The sequence below is a fragment of the Salvelinus fontinalis genome, chromosome 22, assembly GCF_029448725.1.
Source record: "Salvelinus fontinalis isolate EN_2023a chromosome 22, ASM2944872v1, whole genome shotgun sequence".
Lineage (NCBI taxonomy): Eukaryota > Metazoa > Chordata > Actinopteri > Salmoniformes > Salmonidae > Salvelinus > Salvelinus fontinalis.
In genome coordinates this window covers 40,989,321-41,010,303 of record NC_074686.1, presented here as the reverse complement: position 1 = coordinate 41,010,303, position 20,983 = coordinate 40,989,321, and the positions used below count along the sequence as shown (strand labels likewise).

Below are 20,983 nucleotides of genomic sequence, written 5' to 3'. Positions count from 1 at the left end.
AGGATGGAGGGATAGAGGATGGAGGGATAGAGGATGGAGGGATAGAGGATGGAGGGGTAGAGGATAGAGGGATAGAGGATGGAGGGATGGATGGATTAGAGGTTAGAGGGATAGATGGATTAGAGGATAGAGGGATGAATGATTAGAGGATAGAGGGATGGAGGGATGGAGGGATGGATGGATTAGAGGATAGAGGGATGGAGGGATGGATGGTTTAGAGGATAGAGGGATGATGGATTAGAGGATAGAGGGATGGAGGGATGGATGGATTAGAGGATAGAGGGATGATGGGTTAGAGGATAGAGGGATGGAGGGATGGATGGATTAGAGGATAGAGGGATGGAGGGATGGAGGGATGGATGGATTATAGGATAGAGGGATGGATGGATTAGAGGATAGAGGGATGGATGGGTTAGAGGATAAAGGGATGATGGATTAGAGCATAGAGGGATAGATGGATTAGAGGATAGAGGGATAGATGGATTAGAGGATAGAGGGATGAGGGATGGATGGATTAGAGGATAGAGGGATAGATGGATTAGAGGATATAGGATAGAGGGATAGAGGGATAGATGGATTAGAGGATAGAGGAATGGATGGATTAGAGGATAGAGGGATGGATGGATTAGAGGATAGAGGGATGGATGGATTAGAGGATAGAGGGATGGAGGGATTAGAGGATAGAGGGATGGATGGATTAGAGGATGGAGGGATGGAGGGATTAGAGGATAGAGGATAGAGGAATGGATGGATCAGAGGATAGAGGAATGGATGGATTAGAGGATAGAGAGATAGAGGGATGGATGGATAAGAGGATAGAGGATAGAGGGATGGATTAGAGGATAGAGGGATGGATGGATTAGAGGATAAAGGGATGGATGGATTAGAGGATAGAGGGATGGATGGATTAGAGGATAGAGAGATAGAGGGATAGAGGGATTAGAGTATAGAGGGATAGATGGATTAGAGGATAGAGGAATGGATGGATTAGAGGATAGAGGAATGGATGGATTCGAGGATAGAGAGATAGAGGAATGATGGATTAGAGGATAGAGGATAGAGGGATGGATTAGAGGATAGAGGGATGGATGGATTAGAGGATAAAGAGATAGAGGGATGATGGATAGAGGATAGAGGGATGGATTAGAGGATAGAGGGATGGATGGATAAGAGGATAGAGGATAGAGGAATGGGTGGATTAGAGGATAGAGAGATAGAGGGATGATGGATTAGAGGATAGAGGATAGAGGAATGGGTGGATTAGAGGATAGAGAGATAGAGGGATGATGGATTAGAGGATAGAGGGATGGATGGATTAGAGGATAGAGGGATGGATGGATGGATTAGAGGATAAAGAGATAGAGGGATGGATGGATTAGAGGATATAGGATAGAGGAATAGATGGATTAGAGGATAGAGGGATGGATGGATTAGAGGATAGAGGAATGGATGGATGGATGGATTAGAGGATAGAGGGATGGATGGACTAGAGTATAGAGGATAGAGGATAGAGGGATGGATTAGAGGATAGAGGGATGATGGATAAGAGGATAGAGGATAGAGGGATGGATTAGAGGATAGAGGGATGGATGGATTAGAGTATAGAGGATAGAGGAATGGATGAATTAGAGGATATAGGATAGAGGGATAGATGGATTAGAGGATAGAGGATAGAGGGATGGATTAGAGGATAGAGGGATAGATGGATTAGAGGATAGAGGATAGAGGGATGGTTTAGAGTATATAGGATAGAGGGATAGATGGATTAGAGGATAGAGAGATGGGTTAGAGTATATAGGATAGAGGGATAGATGGATTAGAGGATAGAGGATAGAGGGATGGATTAGAGGATAGAGGGATAGATGGATTAGAGGATAGAGGGATGGATGGGTGGATTAGAGGATAGAGGGATAGATGGATTAGAGGATAGAGGGATGAAGGGATTAGAGGATAGAAGATCGAGGAATGGATGGATTAGAGGATAGTTGAATGGATGGATTAGAGGATAGATCGATAGAAGGATGGATGGATGGATTAGAGGATAGAGGATAGAGGGATGGATGGATTAGAGGATATAGGATAGAGGGATGGATTAGAGGATAGAGGATAGAGGGATGGATTAGAGGATAGAGGGATGGATGGATTAGAGGATAGAGGGATGGGGGGGATTAGAGGATAGAGGATAGAGGGATGGATTAGAGGATAGAGGGATGGATGGATTAGAGGATAGAGAGATGATGGATTAGAGAATAGAGGGTAGAGGAATGGATGGATTAGAGGATATAGAGATAGAGGGATGATGTATTAGAGGATAGAGGAATGGATGGATTAGAGTATAGAGGGATAGATGGATTAGAGGATAGAGGAATGGATGGATTAGAGGATAGAGGGATGGAGGGATTAGAGGATAGAGCGATAGAGGGATGATGGATTAGAGGATATAGGATAGAGGAATGGATGGATTAGAGGATATAGAGATAGAGGGATGATGGATTAGAGGATAGAGGCATGGGGAGATTAGAGGATAGAGGATAGAGGGATGGATTAGAGGATAGAGGGATGGATGGATTAGAGGATAGAGAGATAGAAGGATGGGTTAGAGGATAGAGGAATGGGGGGATTAGAGAATAGAGGGATGGAGGGATGGAGGGATTAGAGGATATTGGGATGGAGGGATGGATGGATTAGAGGATAGAGGGATGGATGGATTAGAGGATAGAGGATAGAGGGATGGATGGATTAGAGGATAGAGGAATGGATGGATTAGAGGATAGAGAGATAGAAGGATGGGTTAGAGGATAGAGGATATAGGAATGGATGGATTAGAGGATAGAGGAATGGATGGATTAGAGGATAGAGAGATAGAAGGATGGGTTAGAGGATAGAGGGATGGATGGATTAGAGGATAGAGGGATGGAGGGATTAGAGGATAGAGAGATAGAGGGATGGATGGGTTAGATGATAGAGGGATGGATGGATTAGAGGATAGAGGGATGGATGGATTAGAGGATAGAGGGATGGAGGGATTAGAGGATAGAGGGATGGGTGGATTAGAGGATAGAGGGATGGAGGGATGGATGGATTAGAGGATAGAGGGATGGATGGATTAGAGGATAGAGGGATGGAGGGATTAGAGGATAGAGGGGTGGAGGGATTAGAGAATAGAGGGATGGAGGGATGGATGGATTAGATGATAGAGGGATGGATGGATTAGAGGATAGAGGGATGATGGATTAGAGGATAGAGGGATGGATGGATTAGAGAATAGAGGGATGGAGGGATGGATGGATTAGAGGATAGAGGGATGATGGATTAGAGGATAGAGGGATGGAAGGATTAGAGGATAGAGGGGTGGAGGGATTAGAGAATAGAGGGATGGAGGGATGGATGGATTAGAGGATAGAGGGATGGATGGATTAGAGGATAGAGGGATGGATGGATTAGAGGATAGAGGGATGGAGGGATTAGAGGATAGAGAGATAGAGGGATGGGTGGGTTAGAGGATAGAGGGATGGATGGATTAGAGGATAGAGGGATGGATGGATTAGAGGATAGAGGGATGATGGATTAGAGGATAGAGGGATGGAAGGATTAGAGGATAGAGGGATGGATGGATTAGAGGATAGAGGGATGGAGGGATTAGAGAATAGAGGGATGGAGGGATGGATGGATTAGAGGATAGAGGGATGGGTGGATTAGAGGATAGAGGGATGGATGGATTAGGGAAATTCCACAAAATTTATCCAAGCTGGCGTAGCAGTGTAGACGTCTTTGTCCTGTCGTGTCCCGTGTCCCTTGTATATATCTTTTTACATCTTTTTCTTCGCATATCTTTTAAAAATACTTTCTTAAACCTCAACTTCTAAATACTCTCCCGCAACCCGCCTCACCCAATGTGGCGTGGTTCTGCTTTTTTCTAAAGTATTTCTATTTACTTCTGATCTGGAATCCATCTACTGAAGATAGCCAGCTAACTGCCTACCAGCTATCAGTTAGCAAACCATTGCTAGCGCTCATCAGCTAACCTTTAGCTCGGAAAGCTCTCGCTAGTTCGAACAACGTGACTAAAACCAGAGCATAACGGACCTATTTCTCTCCATATCCCCGGATTCCTACCGCAAACTCTGAACATTTTCATCTGGATCTTCGCAACTAGCTAACCACAATCCCGGGTGACCACTCCTGGCTAGCGTTTACATCCCGGAGCAAGCACCAATTAGCCTGAAGCTAGCCCGGCTAGGGCTCCTGTGCTACCACTGAAGCCCACTCCTGGGCTACAATATCCGGACCCCTTTACTGCCGGTACGGAGCACGGAACCCCGCCGATCCTCTACGACTGGAATACCGACATAATCTGCCCGAGGACTCCAACAGGCCCCTCAGGCGTGACGCCCGCTGAAGGCCCATCCTGCTAACCTACTAGGCCTGTTAGCTACCTAGAGCTACCTGGAACCCTGCTAATTCCACGACTGGTCTATCGACGTCACCGCATGAAGAGGCAAAAACAGACCCCCCCCCCCCCATCGCGACGTCCCCCAAAGGCTAACTTGCCTGCCCCGGTCTGCTAACTGCTAGCTTATCTTGCAGCTAGCGCAGCCAGGAAGCTAGCACCAGTTAGCAAACACAATTCTACAATTCACAACCTCTCTTTCGCCATCGCTATCCGGCTTGGATTCTCTGTCGACACGACCACGTCTGGTCTGCAGACGTGCCCTCAACCGGTGCCCTCAACCGGCCTCCGTCTGAGCAGACCCCCTCCGTCTGAGCAGACCACCCGCCGGGCTACTAACTTTAAACGCGTGCTGGCTTAGTGGAGGCCTCACTGCTCCATCTACGGCTGCCCCCTGGACACTATGATCACTTGGCTACATAGCTGATGCCTGCTTGACTGTCCATTAATTCATGGTACTCCATTCTGTTTATTTGTGTTTTATCTGTCGGCTCTGTGCCTTAACTCAGGCTCTGTGTGTAGTTAATCCGACCCTCTCTGCCTAGTCGTCGCCATTTTTACCTTCTGTTGCTGTGTTAGCTGACTAGCTGCTGTTATCTCACCTGTTGTTTTAGCTAGCTCTCCCAATCATGACCTGCAATCACTTTATGCCTTATTGTATGTCTCTCTCAAGTATCAATATGCCTTGCATACTGTTGTTCAGGCTAGTTATCATTGTTTTGGTTTGCAAAGGACCCCGTAGTTCCACTCTCCGTACCTCTGATACCTCCTTTGTCCCACCCCCCACACATGCGGTGACCTCACCCATTGAGACCAGCATGTCCTTAGATACAACCTCTCTTATCATCACCCAGTGCCTGGGCTTGCCTCCGCTGTACCCGTGCCCCACCATACCCTGGTCTGCACATTATGCCCAGAATCTATTCTACCACGCCCATAAATCTGCTCCTTTTATTCCTTGTCCCCAACGCTCTAGGCGACCAGTTTTGATAGCCTTTAGCCGCACCCTCATCCTACTACTCCTCTGTTCCTCGGGTGATGTGGAGGTAAACCCAGGCCCTGCATGTCCCCAGTCACCCTCATTTGTTGACTTCTGTGATCGAAAAAGCCTTGGCCTCATGCATGTCAACATCAGAAGCCTCCTCCCTAAGTTTGCCTTACTCACCGCTTTAGCACACTCTGCCAACCCTGATGTCCTTGCCGTGTCTGAATCCTGGCTTAGGAAGGCCACCAAAAACTCTGAGATTTCCATACCCAACTATAACACTTTCCGTCAAGATAGAACTGCCAAAGGGGGAGGAGTTGCAATCTACTGCAGAGATAGCCTGCAAAGTTCTGTCATACTTTCCAAGTCTATGCCCAAACAGTTCGAACTTCTAATTTAAAAAATTAATCTCTCCAGAAATAAGTCTCTCACTGTTGCCACCTGCTACCGACCCCCCTCAGCTCCCAGCTGTGCCCTGGACACCATCTGTGAATTGATCGCTCCCCATCTAGCTTCAGAGTTTGTTCTGTTAGGTGACCTAAACTGGGATATGCTTAACAACCCGGCAGTCCTACAATCTAAGCTTGATGCCCTCAATCTCACACAAATCATCAAGGAACCCACCAGGTACAACCCTAAATCCGTAAACAAGGGCACCCTAATAGACATTATCCTGACCAACTTGCCCTCCAAATACACCTCTGCTGTCTTCAATCAAGATCTCAGCGATCACTGCCTCATTGCCTGTATCCGCCACGGGTCCACGGTCAAACGACCACCCCTCATCACTGTCAAACGCTCCCTAAAACACTTCTGCGAGCAGGCCTTTCTAATCGACCTGGCCCGGGTACCCTGGAAGGATATTGACCTCATCCCGTCAGTTGAGGATGCCTGGTCATTCTTTAAAAGTTGCTTCCTCACCATATTAGACAAGCATGCTCCGTTCAAAAAATGCAGAACCAAGAACAGATATAGCCCTTGGTTCACTCCAGACCTGACTGCCCTCGACCAGCACAAAAACATCCTGTGGCGAACTGCAATAGCATCGAAGAGCCCCCGCGATATGCAACTGTTCAGGGAAGTCAGGAACCAATACACGCAGTCAGTCAGGAAAGCAAAGGCCAGCTTTTTCAAGCAGAAATTTGCATCCTGTAGCTCTAACTCCAAAAAGTTCTGGGATACTGTAAAGTCCATGGAAAACAAGAGCACCTCCTCCCAGCTGCCCACTGCACTGAGGCTAGATAACACGGTCACCACTGATAAGTCTGTGATAATCGAAAACTTCAACAAACATTTCTCAATGGCTGGCCATGCCTTCCACCTGGCGACTCCAACCTTGGCCAACAGCCCCGCCCCCCCCCCGCTGCTACTCGCCCAAGCCTCCCTAGCTTCTCCTTTACCCATATCCAGATAGCAGATGTTCTGAAAGAGCTGGAAAACCTGGACCCATACAAATCAGCTGGGCTTGACAATCTGGACCCCCTATTTCTGAAACTGTCCGCCGCCATTGTCGCACCCCCTATTACCAGCCTGTTCAACCTCTCCTTCGTGTCATCTGAGATCCCCAAGGATTGGAAAGCTGCCGCTGTCATCCCCCTCTTCAAAGGGGGAGACACCCTGGACCCAAACTGTTACAGACCTATATCCATCCTGCCCTGCCTAGCTAAGGTCTTCGAAAGCCAAGTCAACAAACAGATCACTGACCATCTCGAATCCCACCGTACCTTCTCCGCTGTGCAATCCGGTTTCCGAGCCGGTCACGGGTGCACCTCAGCCACGCTCAAGGTACTAAACGATATCATAACCGCCATCGATAAAAGACATTACTGTGCAGCCGTCTTCATCGACCTGGCCAAGGCTTTCGACTCTGTCAATCACCATATTCTTATCGGCAGACTCAATAGCCTCGGTTTTTCTAATGACTGCCTTGCCTGGTTCACCAACTACTTTGCAGACAGAGTTCAGTGTGTCAAATCGGAGGGCATGTTGTCCGGTCCTCTGGCAGTCTCTATGGGGGTACCACAGGGTTCAATTCCCGGGCCGACTCTTTTCTCTGTATACATCAATGATGTTGCTCTTGCTGCGGGCGATTCCCTGATCCACCTCTACGCAGACGACACCATTCTGTATACTTCCGGCCCTTCCCTGGACACTGTGCTATCTAACCTCCAAACGAGCTTCAATGCCATACAACACTCCTTCCGTGGCCTCCAACTGCTCTTAAACGCTAGTAAAACCAAATGCATGCTTTTCAACCGTTCACTGCCTGCACCCGCACGCCCGACTAGCATCACCACCCTGGACGGTTCCGACCTAGAATATGTGGACATCTATAAGTACCTAGGTGTCTGGCTAGACTGCAAACTCTCCTTCCAGACTCATATCAAACATCTCCAATCCAAAATCAAATCTAGAGTCGGCTTTCTATTCCGGAACAAAGCCTCCTTCACTCACGCCGCCAAACTTACCCTAGTAAAACTGACTATCCTACCGATCCTCGACTTCGGCGATGTCATCTACAAAATAGCTTCCAATACTCTACTCAGCAAACTGGATGCAGTTTATCACAGTGCCATCCGTTTTGTTACTAAAGCACCTTATACGACCCACCACTGCGACATGTATGCCCTAGTCGGCTGGCCCTCGCTACATGTTCATCGTCAGACCCACTGGCTCCAGGTCATCTACAAGGCTATGCTAGGTAAAGTGCCGCCTTATCTCAGTTCACTGGTCACGATGGCTACACCCACCCGTAGCACGCGCTCCAGCAGGTGTATCTCACTGATCATCCCTAAAGCCAAAACCTCATTTGGACGCCTTTCCTTCCAGTTCTCTGCTGCCTGCGACTGGAACGAATTGCAAAAATCTCTGAAGTTGGAGACTTTTATCTCCCTCAACAACTTTAAAAATCTGCTATCCGAGCAGCTAACCGATCGCTGCAGCTGTACATAGTCCATCTGTAAGCTACCCACCCAATTTACCTACCTCACCCCCATACTGCTTTTATTTATTTACTTTTCTGCTCTTTTGCACACCAGTATCTCTTCTTGCACATGATCATCTGATGATTTACCACTCCAGTGTTAATCTGCTAAATTGTAATTATTCGATTTATTGCCTACCTCATGCCTTTTGCACACATTGTATATAGATTCTCTTTTCTCTACCATGTTATTGACTTGTTTATTGTTTACTCCATGTGTAACTCTGTGTTGTTGTCTGTTCACACTGCTATGCTTTATCTTGGCCAGGTCGCAGTTGCAAATGAGAACTTGTTCTCAACTAGCCTACCTGGTTAAATAAAGGTGAAATAAAAAATAAATAAATAAATAAGATGGCTTCATGAGGCGGGATAATTATGTGGATATATTGAAGCAACATCTCAAGACATCAGTCAGGAAGTTAAAGCTTGGTCACAAATGGGTCCTCCAAACGGACAATGACCCCAAGCATACTTCTAAAGTTGTGGCAAAATGGCTTAAGGACAACAAAGTCAAGGTATAGGAGTGGCCATCACAAAGCCCTGACCTCAAGCCTATGGAAAATGTGGGAAGAACTAAAAAAGTGTGTGCGAGCAAGGAGGCCTACTAACCTGACTCAGTTACACCAGCTCTGTCAGGAGGAATGGGTCAAAATTCACCCAACTTATTGTGGGAAGCTTGTGGAAGGCTACCCTAAACGTTTGAACCAAGTTAATCAATTTGAAGGCAATGCTACCAAATACTAATTGAGTTTATGTAAACTTCTGACCCGCTGGGAATGTGATGAAAGAAATACAAGCTGAAATAAATAATTTTCTCTACAATTATTCTGACATTTCACATTCTTCAAATAAAGTGGTGATCCTAATATATATATACACTGCTCAAAAAAATTAAGGGAACACTTAAACAACACAATGTAACTCCAAGTCAATCACACTTCTGTGAAATCAAACTGTCCACTTAGGAAGCAACACTGATTGACAATAAATTTCACATGCTGTTGTGCAAATGGAATAGACAAAAGGTGGAAATTATAGGCAATTAGCAAGACACCCCCAAAACAGGAGTGATTCTGCAGGTGGTGACCACAGACCACTTCTCAGTTCCTATGCTTCCTGGCTGATGTTTTGGTCACTTTTGAATGCTGGCGGTGCTCTCACTCTAGTGGTAGCATGAGACGGAGTTTACAACCCACACAAGTGGCTCAGGTAGTGCAGTTCATCCAGGATGGCACATCAATGCGAACTGTGGCAAAAAGGTTTGCTGTGTCTGTCAGCGTAGTGTCCAGAGCATGCAGGCGCTACCAGGAGACAGGCCAGTACATCAGGAGACGAGGAGGAGGCCGTAGGAGGGCAACAACCCAGCAGCAGGACCGCTACCTCCGCCTTTGTGCAAGGAGGTTCACTGCCAGCGCCCTGCAAAATGACCTCCAGCAGGCCACAAATGTGCATGTGTCTGCTCAAACGGTCAGAAAAGACTCCATGAGGGTGGTATGAGGGCCCGACGTCCACAGGTGGGGGTTGTGCTTACAGCCCAACACCGTGCAGGACGTTTGGCATTTGCCAGAGAACACCAAGATTGGCAAATTCGCCACTGGCGCCCTGTGCTCTTCACAGATGAAAGCAGGTTCACACTGAGGACATGAGCACATGTGACAGACGTGACAGAGTCTTGAGACGCCGTGGAGAACGTTCTGCTGCCTGCAACATCCTCCAGCATGACCGGTTTGGCGATGGGTCAGTCATGGTGTGGGGTGGCATTTATTTGTGGGGCCGCACAGCCCTCCATGTGCTCGCCAGAGGTAGCCTGACTGCCATTAGGTACTGAGATGAGATCCTCAGACCCCTTGTAAGACCATATGCTGACACATGCACATTTGTGTCCTGCTGGAGGCCATTTTGCAGGGCTTTTGCAGTGTACCTCCTTGCACTAAGGCGGAGGTACCGGTCCTGCTGCTGGGTTGTTGCCCTCCTACGGCCTCCTCCACGTCTCCTGATGTACTGGCCTGTCTCCTGGTAGCGCCTGCATGCTCTGGACACTACGCTGACAGACACAGCAAACTTTTTTGCCACAGTTCGCATTGATGTGCCATCCTGGATGAACTGCACTACTTGAGCCACTTGTGTGGGTTGTAGACTCCGTCTCATGCTACCACTAGAGTGAGAGCACCGCCAGCATTCAAAAGTGACCAAAACATCAGCCAGGAAGCATAAGAACTGAGAAGTGGTCTGTGGTCACCACCTGCAGAATCACTCCTGTTTTGGGGGGTGTCTTTCTAATTGCCTATAATTTCCACCTTTTGTCTATTCCATTTGCACAACAGCATGTGAAATTTATTGTCAATCAGTGTTGCTTCCTAAGTGGACAGTTTGATTTCACAGAAGTGTGATTGACTTGGAGTTACATTGTGTTGTTTAAGTGTTCCCTTTATTTTTTTGAGCAGTGTATATATATATAGAGAGAGAGAGAGCAATGCAGAGATCACACAAATGGAGGGAATGACAGAGGGGGAAAAGATTGATATATTTGTGTAACCACCTAACCCTTCATATCACGACAGCCATTTTGTTCACCGAATTCTAACGTCTTTACTGTCGCCTAGGTGATCAAACTGACCTTTGAGGACTTTGACCTGGAGCGTGGTTACGATACGTTGACGGTTGGAGATGGAGCCGTGGTCGGAGACCAGAAGACCGTCTTTCACGTGTGAGTACCTTCAGCCTCTCTGCTACCTGTCTTATTTCTTTCTTTGTCCTTTTTCTTGTTCTCACATTTTTCACACAATTTCTTGTGAGTACACCCACTCTTTCCCTCCTTCAGTTTGTCTTGCTTTCCATCCACCTACCCTCTCTCTCTCTCTCTCTCTCTCTCTCTCTCTCTCTCTCTCTCTCTCTCTCTCTCTCTCTCTCTCTCTCTCTCTCTCTCTCTCTCTCTCTCTCTCTCTCTCTCTCTCTCTCTCTCTCTCTCTCTCTCTCTCTCTCTCTCTCTCTCTCTCTATCCCTCCTCCCCCACCCCCCACCACCTTCCATCTTCCTCCATCCCTCTCTTTCTGTCCATTTCATCACCTCCAGGACCAGTAGATAGATCAGTTCCACATTGTTCCCCTCAATGTTAAAACAAGATCACGGCCGTTCGCCACGTTGCATTGCATATTGATGTGTCCTAATAGAGTTGGCTCCAACAGATGCTCCATAACGTTTCACTGGATGTTGTTATTAATTGTACTGAAATTTACGGCCTCAATAAAATTTAATAGATCGATTTTTATGTGGAGCTGTTTAGTGAGGCTTCATGTTGTTGTGGAGGAGGAGGGAAGGAGAGGGGTGGGGGAGAGAGAGGGGAGAGGGGGGGAGAGGGGAAGAGAGGGGAGAGAGAGAGAGGGGAAATGGGGGGGAGGGAAGGAGAGAGGGGAGAGGGGAAGAGAGGGAGAGAGGTGAGAGGTGAGAGGGGAGATGAATGGGGAGAGGGGGAGAGAGGTGAGAGGGGAAGAGAGGGAAGGAGACGGGGGAGAAGGGAAGAGAGGGGAGAGGAATGGGGAGAGGGGGAGAGAGGTGAGAGGGGAAGAGAGGGAAGGAGAGGGGGGAGAAGGGAAGAGAGGGGAGAGGAATGGGGAGAGGGGGAGAGAGGTGAGAGGGGAAGAGAGGGAAGGAGAGGGGGGAGAAGGGAAGAGAGGGGAGAGGAATGGGGAGAGGGAAGGATCCCTAAGTATCCCTAGGTGTGCTCTCACAGGCATAGACACCCTCGTACAGGCACAGACACCCTCGTACAGGCACAGACACCCTCGTAGAGACACAGACACCCTTGTACAGGCACAGACACCCTCGTAGAGACACAGACACCCTCATAGAGGCACAGACACCCTCGTAGAGGCACAGACACCCTCGTAGAGGCACAGACACCCTCGTAGAGGCACAGACACCCTCGTAGAGACACAGACACCCTCGTAGAGGCACAGACACCCTCGTAGAGGCACAGACACCCTTGTAGAGACATAGACACCCTCGTAGAGGCATAGACACCCTCGTAGAGGCACAGACACCCTCGTAGAGGCACAGACACCCTCGTACAGACACAGACACCCTCGTACAGGCACAGACACCCTCGTACAGACACAGACACCCTCGTACAGACACAGACACCCTCGTACAGGCACAGACACCCTCGTACAGGCACAGACACCCTCGTAGAGACATAGACACCCTCGTAGAGGCATAGACACCCTCGTAGAGGCACAGACACCCTCGTAGAGGCATAGACACCCTCGTACAGGCATAGACACCCTCGTACAGACACAGACACCCTCGTACAGACACAGACACCCTCGTACAGACACAGACACCCTCCCACATCTTCTCCTGTCTCCTGCAGCCTGTCAGGAACCACTACTCCAGACCTGGTGGTCAGCACCAGTCATCAGATGTGGCTCAACTTTAAGACTGACGACACCAGCGGCTCTCTGGGCTTCAAGGTGTCGTATGAAGGTAACGTCTTGGGTTTTACTGGGTTTCTGGTAATATCCCCCCAAAGAAATACTTTGCTCCATATTTCTCAACTTCGCTGACTGTTAGAAGTGTGTGTGTGTGTGTGTGTGTGTGTGTGTGTGTGTGTGTGTGTGTGTGTGTGTGTCATTGTGTGTGTTTGTGATAATTGAACTGTAAATTCCCTGAATGCTGTGTTAATGAGCTGTCAGACAGGCACAGACACCAGACCATTACCACTACTCACTAATTCATGAGGATAGCTAGCTCCACTTAGCACTACTACGGTGTCACACACACACACACACACACACACACACACACACACACACACACACACACACACACACACACACACACACACACACACACACACACACACACACACACACTTTTGTGCATTCACACAGATAGACAGACATGCCCTTAAGTTGCACGCAATCACACATATGTGCCTCGTTTCATGAAGCTAGCTGTGTACCGCGCGTCACTACTTCAGAGGCATTTGAACATAAACATTTTTAAAAATGTTTTTGCCTAAAAAAATATTTGCCTTCTAGAACGTTCATATGCCTTAATAACAAACTTTATGCCAGCTGTAAATACAATTAATTAAAATACAATTACAATTGTTAAATTACGGGCCTAGTTAGGTTAGCCACGGGAAAAAAGACAGGAAACTTCCTGCTAGTCATGATTGGCTGAGATAGTGGATGGGCTGGAGATGCCAGGGGAGAGGAGTTTTGATTGGTCTGCCATGTAGCATACTTCTGTCTATAGAATTAGCTGTAGGTAATCCTTTCTAACGCAGATTGTTTTGAAAGATATCATGAAGCCAAAGTGTTGCTAAAGCTCTTCAATTTCTGGAGGAGTGAGTTTTGAAATGCCTGGTGAAATCAGTGGAATGCCTGATGAAATCAGTGGAATGTCCGGTGAAATCAGTGGAATGCCTGGTGAAATCAGTGGAATGCCTGGTGAAATCAGTGGAATGCCTGGTGAAATCAGTGGAATTCCCTGTGAAATCAGTGGAATACCCGGTGAAATCAGTGGAATGCCTGGTGAAATTAGTGGAATGTCCGGTGAAATCAGTGGAATGCCCGGTGAAATCAGTGGAATGCCCGGTGAAATCAGTGGCATGCCTGGTGAAATCAGTGGAATGCCTGGTGAAATCAGTGGAATGCCCGGTGAAATCAGTGGAATGCCCGGTGAAATCAGTGGCATGCCTGGTGAAATCAGTGGAATTTCCGGTGAAATCAGTGGAATGCCCGGTGAAATCAGTGGAATGGCCGGTGAAATCAGTGGAATGCCCGGTGAAATCAGTGGAATGCCCGGTGAAATCAGTGGAATGCCTGGTGAAATTAGTGGAATTTCCGGTGAAATCAGTGGAATGCCCGGTGAAATCAGTGGAATGGCCGGTGAAATCAGTGGCATGCCTGGTGAAATCAGTGGAATGCCCGGTGAAATCAGCGGAATGCCTGGTGAAATTGAATGTGAAACTGAATGTTAGCTAGCTAACAACCTAGAAACAAACCGAAACATTGTTTCGAAAACTACTTTTAGTTGCCTGGTTTGATGGATTGACATATACTGAATTCATTTTTTTAAACAGACAGGTTTATTGGTGTTAAAATACTCCAGTTGTGTTCTTTTGGACCTCTAGGATGTTATGCAGCCTGTCATTTAAGTTGTGTACTTTTTTATAACAACTAGTTTGATATCGGACGAAAATAGAATGTTCACGATGTCACTGTGACAACTGTCAGTCATTAGTATAAACCAGCCTTTAGTCTTGACATCTTTGGTTGTTTACTACACTACCGTACTCACTCTGTTTAGCACATGGCCTCACATGTGAATCTTTAATGAGATGGGTGGGACTAAGGCTTAATAAGAGGGTGTGAACAATGCTGAATGGGTTTAAACAAAACTCTCCAGTAGGTGTACCAAAACATTGAAGTTGCCATTCTCAAAAGTGTGTTTACAAGTTTATTAACTTTAAAAGCAGAATTACTTTCACATTGTTCATCAACTGTAGTGTATGATATTATATATATTGATATTCTAGCTCTGAGTCTCTACTTTTAATCCAATGTAAAAAAAAACACAATTTCAAATGTTACTTCATAAGACCCAATCGAGCCGGTCGGTCACGTATGCAGACACACAGAAGGACTTATATCCTTCCTTTTCTCTCTCTTTTTTTATTCATATTTCTTCCCTACTTTCTCCCTGGTGTTCTAATTGTTGTGTGGAAGAATAGGCCTACTTCAGATCGACTGGAGGGACTTCATTGTCAATGAGGTTGATGTAGCTGCAGTTTGTACTGATTCTCAATAACAGCCAGGTCCCTCAAGATCCATGGCAAATTTTGACGTCCATTCTGGTACCCAGGACATCTGGCGATGACTTAAAAACCGGCCACTAGGGGGCAACGGTGAGTGCTATTACCACCATGGCAGATGGGTGTAAGCTGCGAGCTCAAATTTTTTCTTATTATAATTTTTGGTTTTAACCCAAAACCTTAACCCTTATGTTAATCATTCGGAATAATTGTCTAAACTTAACCGTGGACGTATCTACTGTACACACAATAATACCAAAGTCAATATTAGCATGTGAAGTAGCTAGCTAGCTGTAAAAATCACCTAAACAAACTGCACTATCAATTTTAGGAGTCTGTCTCATCGAGTTCAACTTGGAACTCCGCCGCCCAGAGCGAGTGCAGAGTACGTTGCTATGGCAACAGAGGCCCCTTTTCCCACGTTCCCCACTGACACACAAGACGCGTTGCGAAATGGAGAAACTGAGTTGAATAATTTGGTACACTGATTAGATTGTGCACATCTAATGTGAAAAATGTACTTTGTCATGGCAATATAAACGGATGGATGTGTTCTAGACAAGTATGGCCGTACCATCTGTTGGTTGATTTGGCAATCTGAAGTGCAGGTAATGATTTTAAAAGAGTTATGAAATGTGATAGTGTGTCATCTGCTGTCTCCAGTGACCAGAACCATGTACTGTAGCTATGACGTGTTCATACAGAATTTCCTGATTTCTCAGACTGACCAATCAGGAGTTAGATTTCCCAGACTGACCAATCAGAAGTTAGATTTCCCAGACTGACCAATCAGAAGTTATTTTACCACTGATAGAACATACGTTTCAGGAGTTTCATGACTTGTGTTTCTGGGGGTGGATTATCTTTTAACTGTTGTTGTAACTGTAGACTATCCATTACAAGTGTTTTCATTTCCGTATCAAATCATTTTAACAAAGAAGTACCTTACTGGTATTCTATTTTTCTTCCTCCAATAAAAATAGTCAAATTTTTTTTATTTTTTTTATTGCTTTTTGGTAAAAAGCAATAATGATGTTAGGACTGTCTGAGAGTGGTTATGAGGACTGTCTGGGAGTGGTTGTGAGGACTGTCTGGGAGTGGTTGTGAGTGGTTGTGAGGACTGTCTGGGAGTGGTTGTGAGGACTGTCTGGGAGTTGTTGTGAGTGGTTGTGAGGACTGTCTGGGAGTGGTTATGAGGACTGTCTGGGAGTGGTTGTGAGGACTGTCTGGGAGTGGTTCTGAGGACTGTCTGGGAGTGGTTGTGAGGACTGTCTGGGAGTGGTTGTGAGGACTGTCTGGGAGTGGTTGTGAGGACTGTCTGGGAGTGGTTGTGAGGACTGTCTGGGAGTGGTTGTGAGGACTGTCTGGGAGTGGTTGTGAGGACTGTCTGGGAGTGGTTGTGAGGACTGTCTGGGAGTGGTTATGAGGACTGTCTGGGAGTGGTTGTGAGGACTGTCTGGGAGTGGTTGTGAGGACTGTCTGGGAGTGGTTGTGAGGACTGTCTGGGAGTGGTTGTGAGGACTGTGGGAGTGGTGGTGAGGACTGTCAGGGAGTGGTGGTGAGGACTGTCTGGGAGTGGTTGTGAGGACTGTCTGGGAGTGGTTGTGAGGACTGTCTGGGAGTGGTTGTGAGGACTGTCTGAGAGTGGTTGTGAGGACTGTCTGGTAGTGGTTATGAGGACTGTCTGGGAGTGGTTGTGAGGACTGTCTGGGAGTGGTTGTGAGGACTGTCTGGGAGTGGTGGTGAGGACTGTCTGGGAGTGGTGGGGAGGACTGTCTGGGAGTGGTGGTGAGGACTGTCAGGGAGTGGTTATGAGGACTGTCAGGGAGTGGTTGTGAGGACTGTCAGGGAGTGGTTGTGAGGACTGTCAGGGAGTGGTTGTGAGGACTGTCTGGGAGAGGTTATGAGGACTGTCAGGGAGTGGTTGTGAGGACTGTCTGGGAGTGGTTGTGAGGACTGTCTGAGAGTGGTTATGAGGACTGTCTGGGAGTGGTTGTGAGGACTGTCTGGGAGTGGTTATGAGGACTGTCTGGGAGTGGTTGTGAGGACTGTCTGGGAGTGGTTGTGAGGACTGTCTGGGAGTGGTTGTGAGGACTGTCTGGGAGTGGTTGTGAGGACTGTCTGGGAGTTGTTATGAGGAATGTATGGGAGTGGTTGTGAGGACTGTCTGGGAGTTGTTATGAGGAATGTCTGGGAGTGGTTGTGAGGACTGTCTGGGAGTGGTTGTGAGGACAGTCTGGGAGTGGTTATGAGGACTGTCTGGGAGTGGTTGTGAGGACTGTCTGGGAGTGGTTGTGAGGACTGTCTGGGAGTGGTTGTGAGGACTGTCTGGGAGTGGTTGTGAGGACAGTCTGGGAGTGGTTATGAGGACTGTCTGGGAGTGGTTGTGAGGACTGTCTGGGAGTGGTTGTGAGGACTGTCAGGGAGTGGTGGTGAGGACTGTCTGGGAGTGGTTGTGAGGACTGTCTGGGAGTGGTTGTGAGGACTGTCTGGGAGTGGTTGTGAGGACTGTCTGGGAGTGGTTATGAGGACTGTCTGGGAGTGGTTATGAGGACTGTCTGGGAGTGGTTATGAGGACTGTCTGGGAGTGGTTTTGAGGACTGTTAGGGAGTGGTTGTGAGGACTGTCTGGGAGTGGTTGTGAGGACTGTCTGGGAGTGGTTGTGAGGACTGTCTGGGAGTGGTTGTGAGGACTGTCTGGGAGTGGTTGTGAGGACTGTCTGGGAGTGGTTATGAGGACTGTCTGGGAGTGGTGGTGAGGACTGTCTGGGAGTGGTTATGAGGACTGTCAGGGAGTGGTTGTGAGGACTGTCTGGGAGTGGTTGTGAGGACTGTCTGGGAGTGGTTGTGAGGACTGTCTGGGAGTGGTTGTGAGTGGTTGTGAGGACTGTCTGGGAGTGGTTGTGAGGACTGTCTGGGAGTGGTTGTGAGTGGTTCTGAGGACTGTCTGGGAGTGGTTGTGAGGACTGTCTGGGAGTGGTTGTGAGGACTGTCTGGGAGTGGTTCTGAGGACTGTCTGGGAGTGGTTGTGAGGACTGTCTGGGAGTGGTTCTGAGGACTGTCTGGGAGTGGTTGTGAGGACTGTCTGGGAGTGGTTGTGAGGACTGTCTGGGAGTGGTTGTGAGGACTGTTTGAGAGTGGTTATGAGAACTGTCTGGGAGTGGTTGTGAGGACTGTCTGGGAGTGGTTGTGAGGACTGTCTGAGAGTGGTTATGAGGACTGTCTGGGAGTGGTTGTGAGGACTGTCTGGGAGTGGTTGTGAGGACTGTCTGGGAGTGGTTGTGAGGACTGTCTGGGAGTGGTTGTGAGGACTGTCTGGGAGTGGTTGTGAGGACTGTCTGGGAGTGGTTGTGAGTGGTTGTGAGGACTGTCTGGGAGTGGTTGTGAGGACTGTCTGGGAGTGGTTGTGAGGACTGTCTGGGAGTGGTTCTGAGGACTGTCTGGGAGTGGTTGTGAGGACTGTCTGGGAGTGGTTCTGAGGACTGTCTGGGAGTGGTTGTGAGGACTGTCTGGGAGTGGTTGTGAGGACTGTCTGGGAGTGGTTGTGAGGACTGTCTGGGAGTGGTTGTGAGGACTGTCTGGGAGTGGTTGTGAGGACTGTCTGAGAGTGGTTGTGAGGACTGTCTGGGAGTGGTTGTGAGGACTGTCTGGGAGTGGTTGTGAGGACTGTCTGGGAGTGGTTGTGAGGACTGTCTGGGAGTGGTTGTGAGGACTGTCTGGGAGTGGTTGTGAGGACTGTCTGGGAGTGGTTGTGAGGACTGTGGGAGTGGTGGTGAGGACTGTCAGGGAGTGGTTGTGAGGACTGTCTGGGAGTGGTTGTGAGGACTGTCTGGGAGTGGTTGTGAGGACTGTCTGGGAGTGGTTGTGAGGACTGTCTGGGAGTGGTGGTGAGGACTGTCTGGGAGTGGTTATGAGGACTGTCTGGGAGTGGTTGTGAGGACTGTCTGGGAGTGGTTGTGAGGACTGTCTGGGAGTGGTGGTGAGGACTGTCTGGGAGTGGTGGTGAGGACTGTCTGGGAGTGGTGGTGAGGACTGTCAGGGAGTGGTTATGAGGACTGTCAGGGAGTGGTTGTGAGGACTGTCAGGGAGTGGTTGTGAGGACTGTCAGGGAGTGGTTGTGAGGACTGTCTGGGAGAGGTTATGAGGACTGTCAGGGAGTGGTTGTGAGGACTGTCTGGGAGTGGTTGTGAGGACTGTCTGAGAGTGGTTATGAGGACTGTCTGGGAGTGGTTGTGAGGACTGTCTGGGAGTGGTTATGAGGACTGTCTGGGAGTGGTTGTGAGGACTGTCTGGGAGTGGTTGTGAGGACTGTCTGGGAGTGGTTGTGAGGACTGTCAGGGAGTGGTTGTGAGTGGTTGTGAGGACTGTCTGGGAGTGGTTGTGAGGACTGTCTGGGAGTGGTTGTGAGGACTGTCTGGGAGTTGTTATGAGGAATGTCTGGGAGTGGTTGTGAGGACTGTCTGGGAGTTGTTATGAGGAATGTCTGGGAGTGGTTGTGAGGACTGTCTGGGAGTGGTTGTGAGGACTGTCTGGGAGTGGTTGTGAGGACTGTCTGGGAGTGGTTGTGAGGACTGTCTGAGAGTGGTTGTGAGGACTGTCTGGGAGTGGTTGTGAGGACTGTCTGGGAGTGGTTATGAGGACTGTCCGGGAGTGGTTATGAGGACTGTCTGGGAGTGGTTGTGAGGACTGTCTGGGAGTGGTTGTGAGGACTGTCAGGGAGTGGTTGTGAGTGGTTGTGAGGACTGTCTGGGAGTGGTTATGAGGACTGTCTGGGAGTGGTTGTGAGGACTGTCTGGGAGTTGTTATGAGGAATGTCTGGGAGTCGTTGTGAGGACTGTCTGGGAGTTGTTATGAGGAATGTCTGGGAGTGGTTGTGAGGACTGTCTGGGAGTGGTTGTGAGGACTGTCTGGGAGTGGTTGTGAGAACTGTCTGGGAGTGGTTGTGAGGACTGTCTGAGAGTGGTTGTGAGGACTGTCTGGGAGTGGTTATGAGGACTGTCTGGAAGTGGTTGTGAGGACTGTCTGGGAGTGGTTGTGAGGACTGTCCGGGAGTGGTGGTGAGGACTGTCTGGGAGTGGTGGTGAGGACTGTCTGGGAGTGGTGGTGAGGACTGTCAGGGAGTGGTGGTGAGGACTGTCTGGGAGTGGTGGTGAGGACTGTCAGGGAGTGGTTATGAGGACTGTCAGGGAGTGGTTGTGAGGACTGTCAGGGAGTGGTTGTGAGGACTGTCAGGGAGTGGTTGTGAGGACTGTCTGGGAGAGGTTATGAGGACTGTCAGGGAGTGGTTGTGAGGACTGTCTGGGAGTGGTTGTGAGGACTGTCTGGGAGTGGTTGTGAGGACTGTCTGGGAGTGGTTGTGAGGACTGTCTGGGAGTGGTTGTGAGGACTGTGGGAGTGGTGGTGAGGACTGTCAGGGAGTGGTTGTGAGGACTGGCTGGGAGTGGTTGTGAGGACTGTCTGGGAGTGGTTGTGAGGACTGTCTGGGAGTGGTTGTGAGGACTGTCTGAGAGTGGTTGTGAGGACTGTCTGGGAGTGGTTATGAGGACTGTCTGGGAGTGGTTGTGAGGACTGTCTGGGAGTGGTTGTGAGGACTGTCTGGGAGTGGTGGTGAGGACTGTCTGGGAGTGGTGGGGAGGACTGTCTGGGAGTGGTGGTGAGGACTGTCAGGGAGTGGTTATGAGGACTGTCAGGGAGTGGTTGTGAGGACTGTCTGGGAGTGGTTATGAGGACTGTCTGGGAGTGGTTG

At 48.6% G+C, this 20,983-nt stretch overlaps 1 protein-coding gene across 1 annotated transcript in view; it reads left to right on the top strand.

Moving 5' to 3' along the window:
* LOC129820314 (CUB and sushi domain-containing protein 2-like) overlaps positions 1-20,983 on the top strand; it is a 625,656-nt gene that overhangs the window by 565,428 nt on the left and 39,245 nt on the right. Inside the window, exons 11-12 of the mRNA XM_055877382.1 lie at positions 11,022-11,125; positions 12,788-12,900. Coding sequence (XP_055733357.1) covers positions 11,022-11,125; positions 12,788-12,900 — 217 coding nt within the window. The remainder of the gene's footprint in view (positions 1-11,021; positions 11,126-12,787; positions 12,901-20,983) is intronic.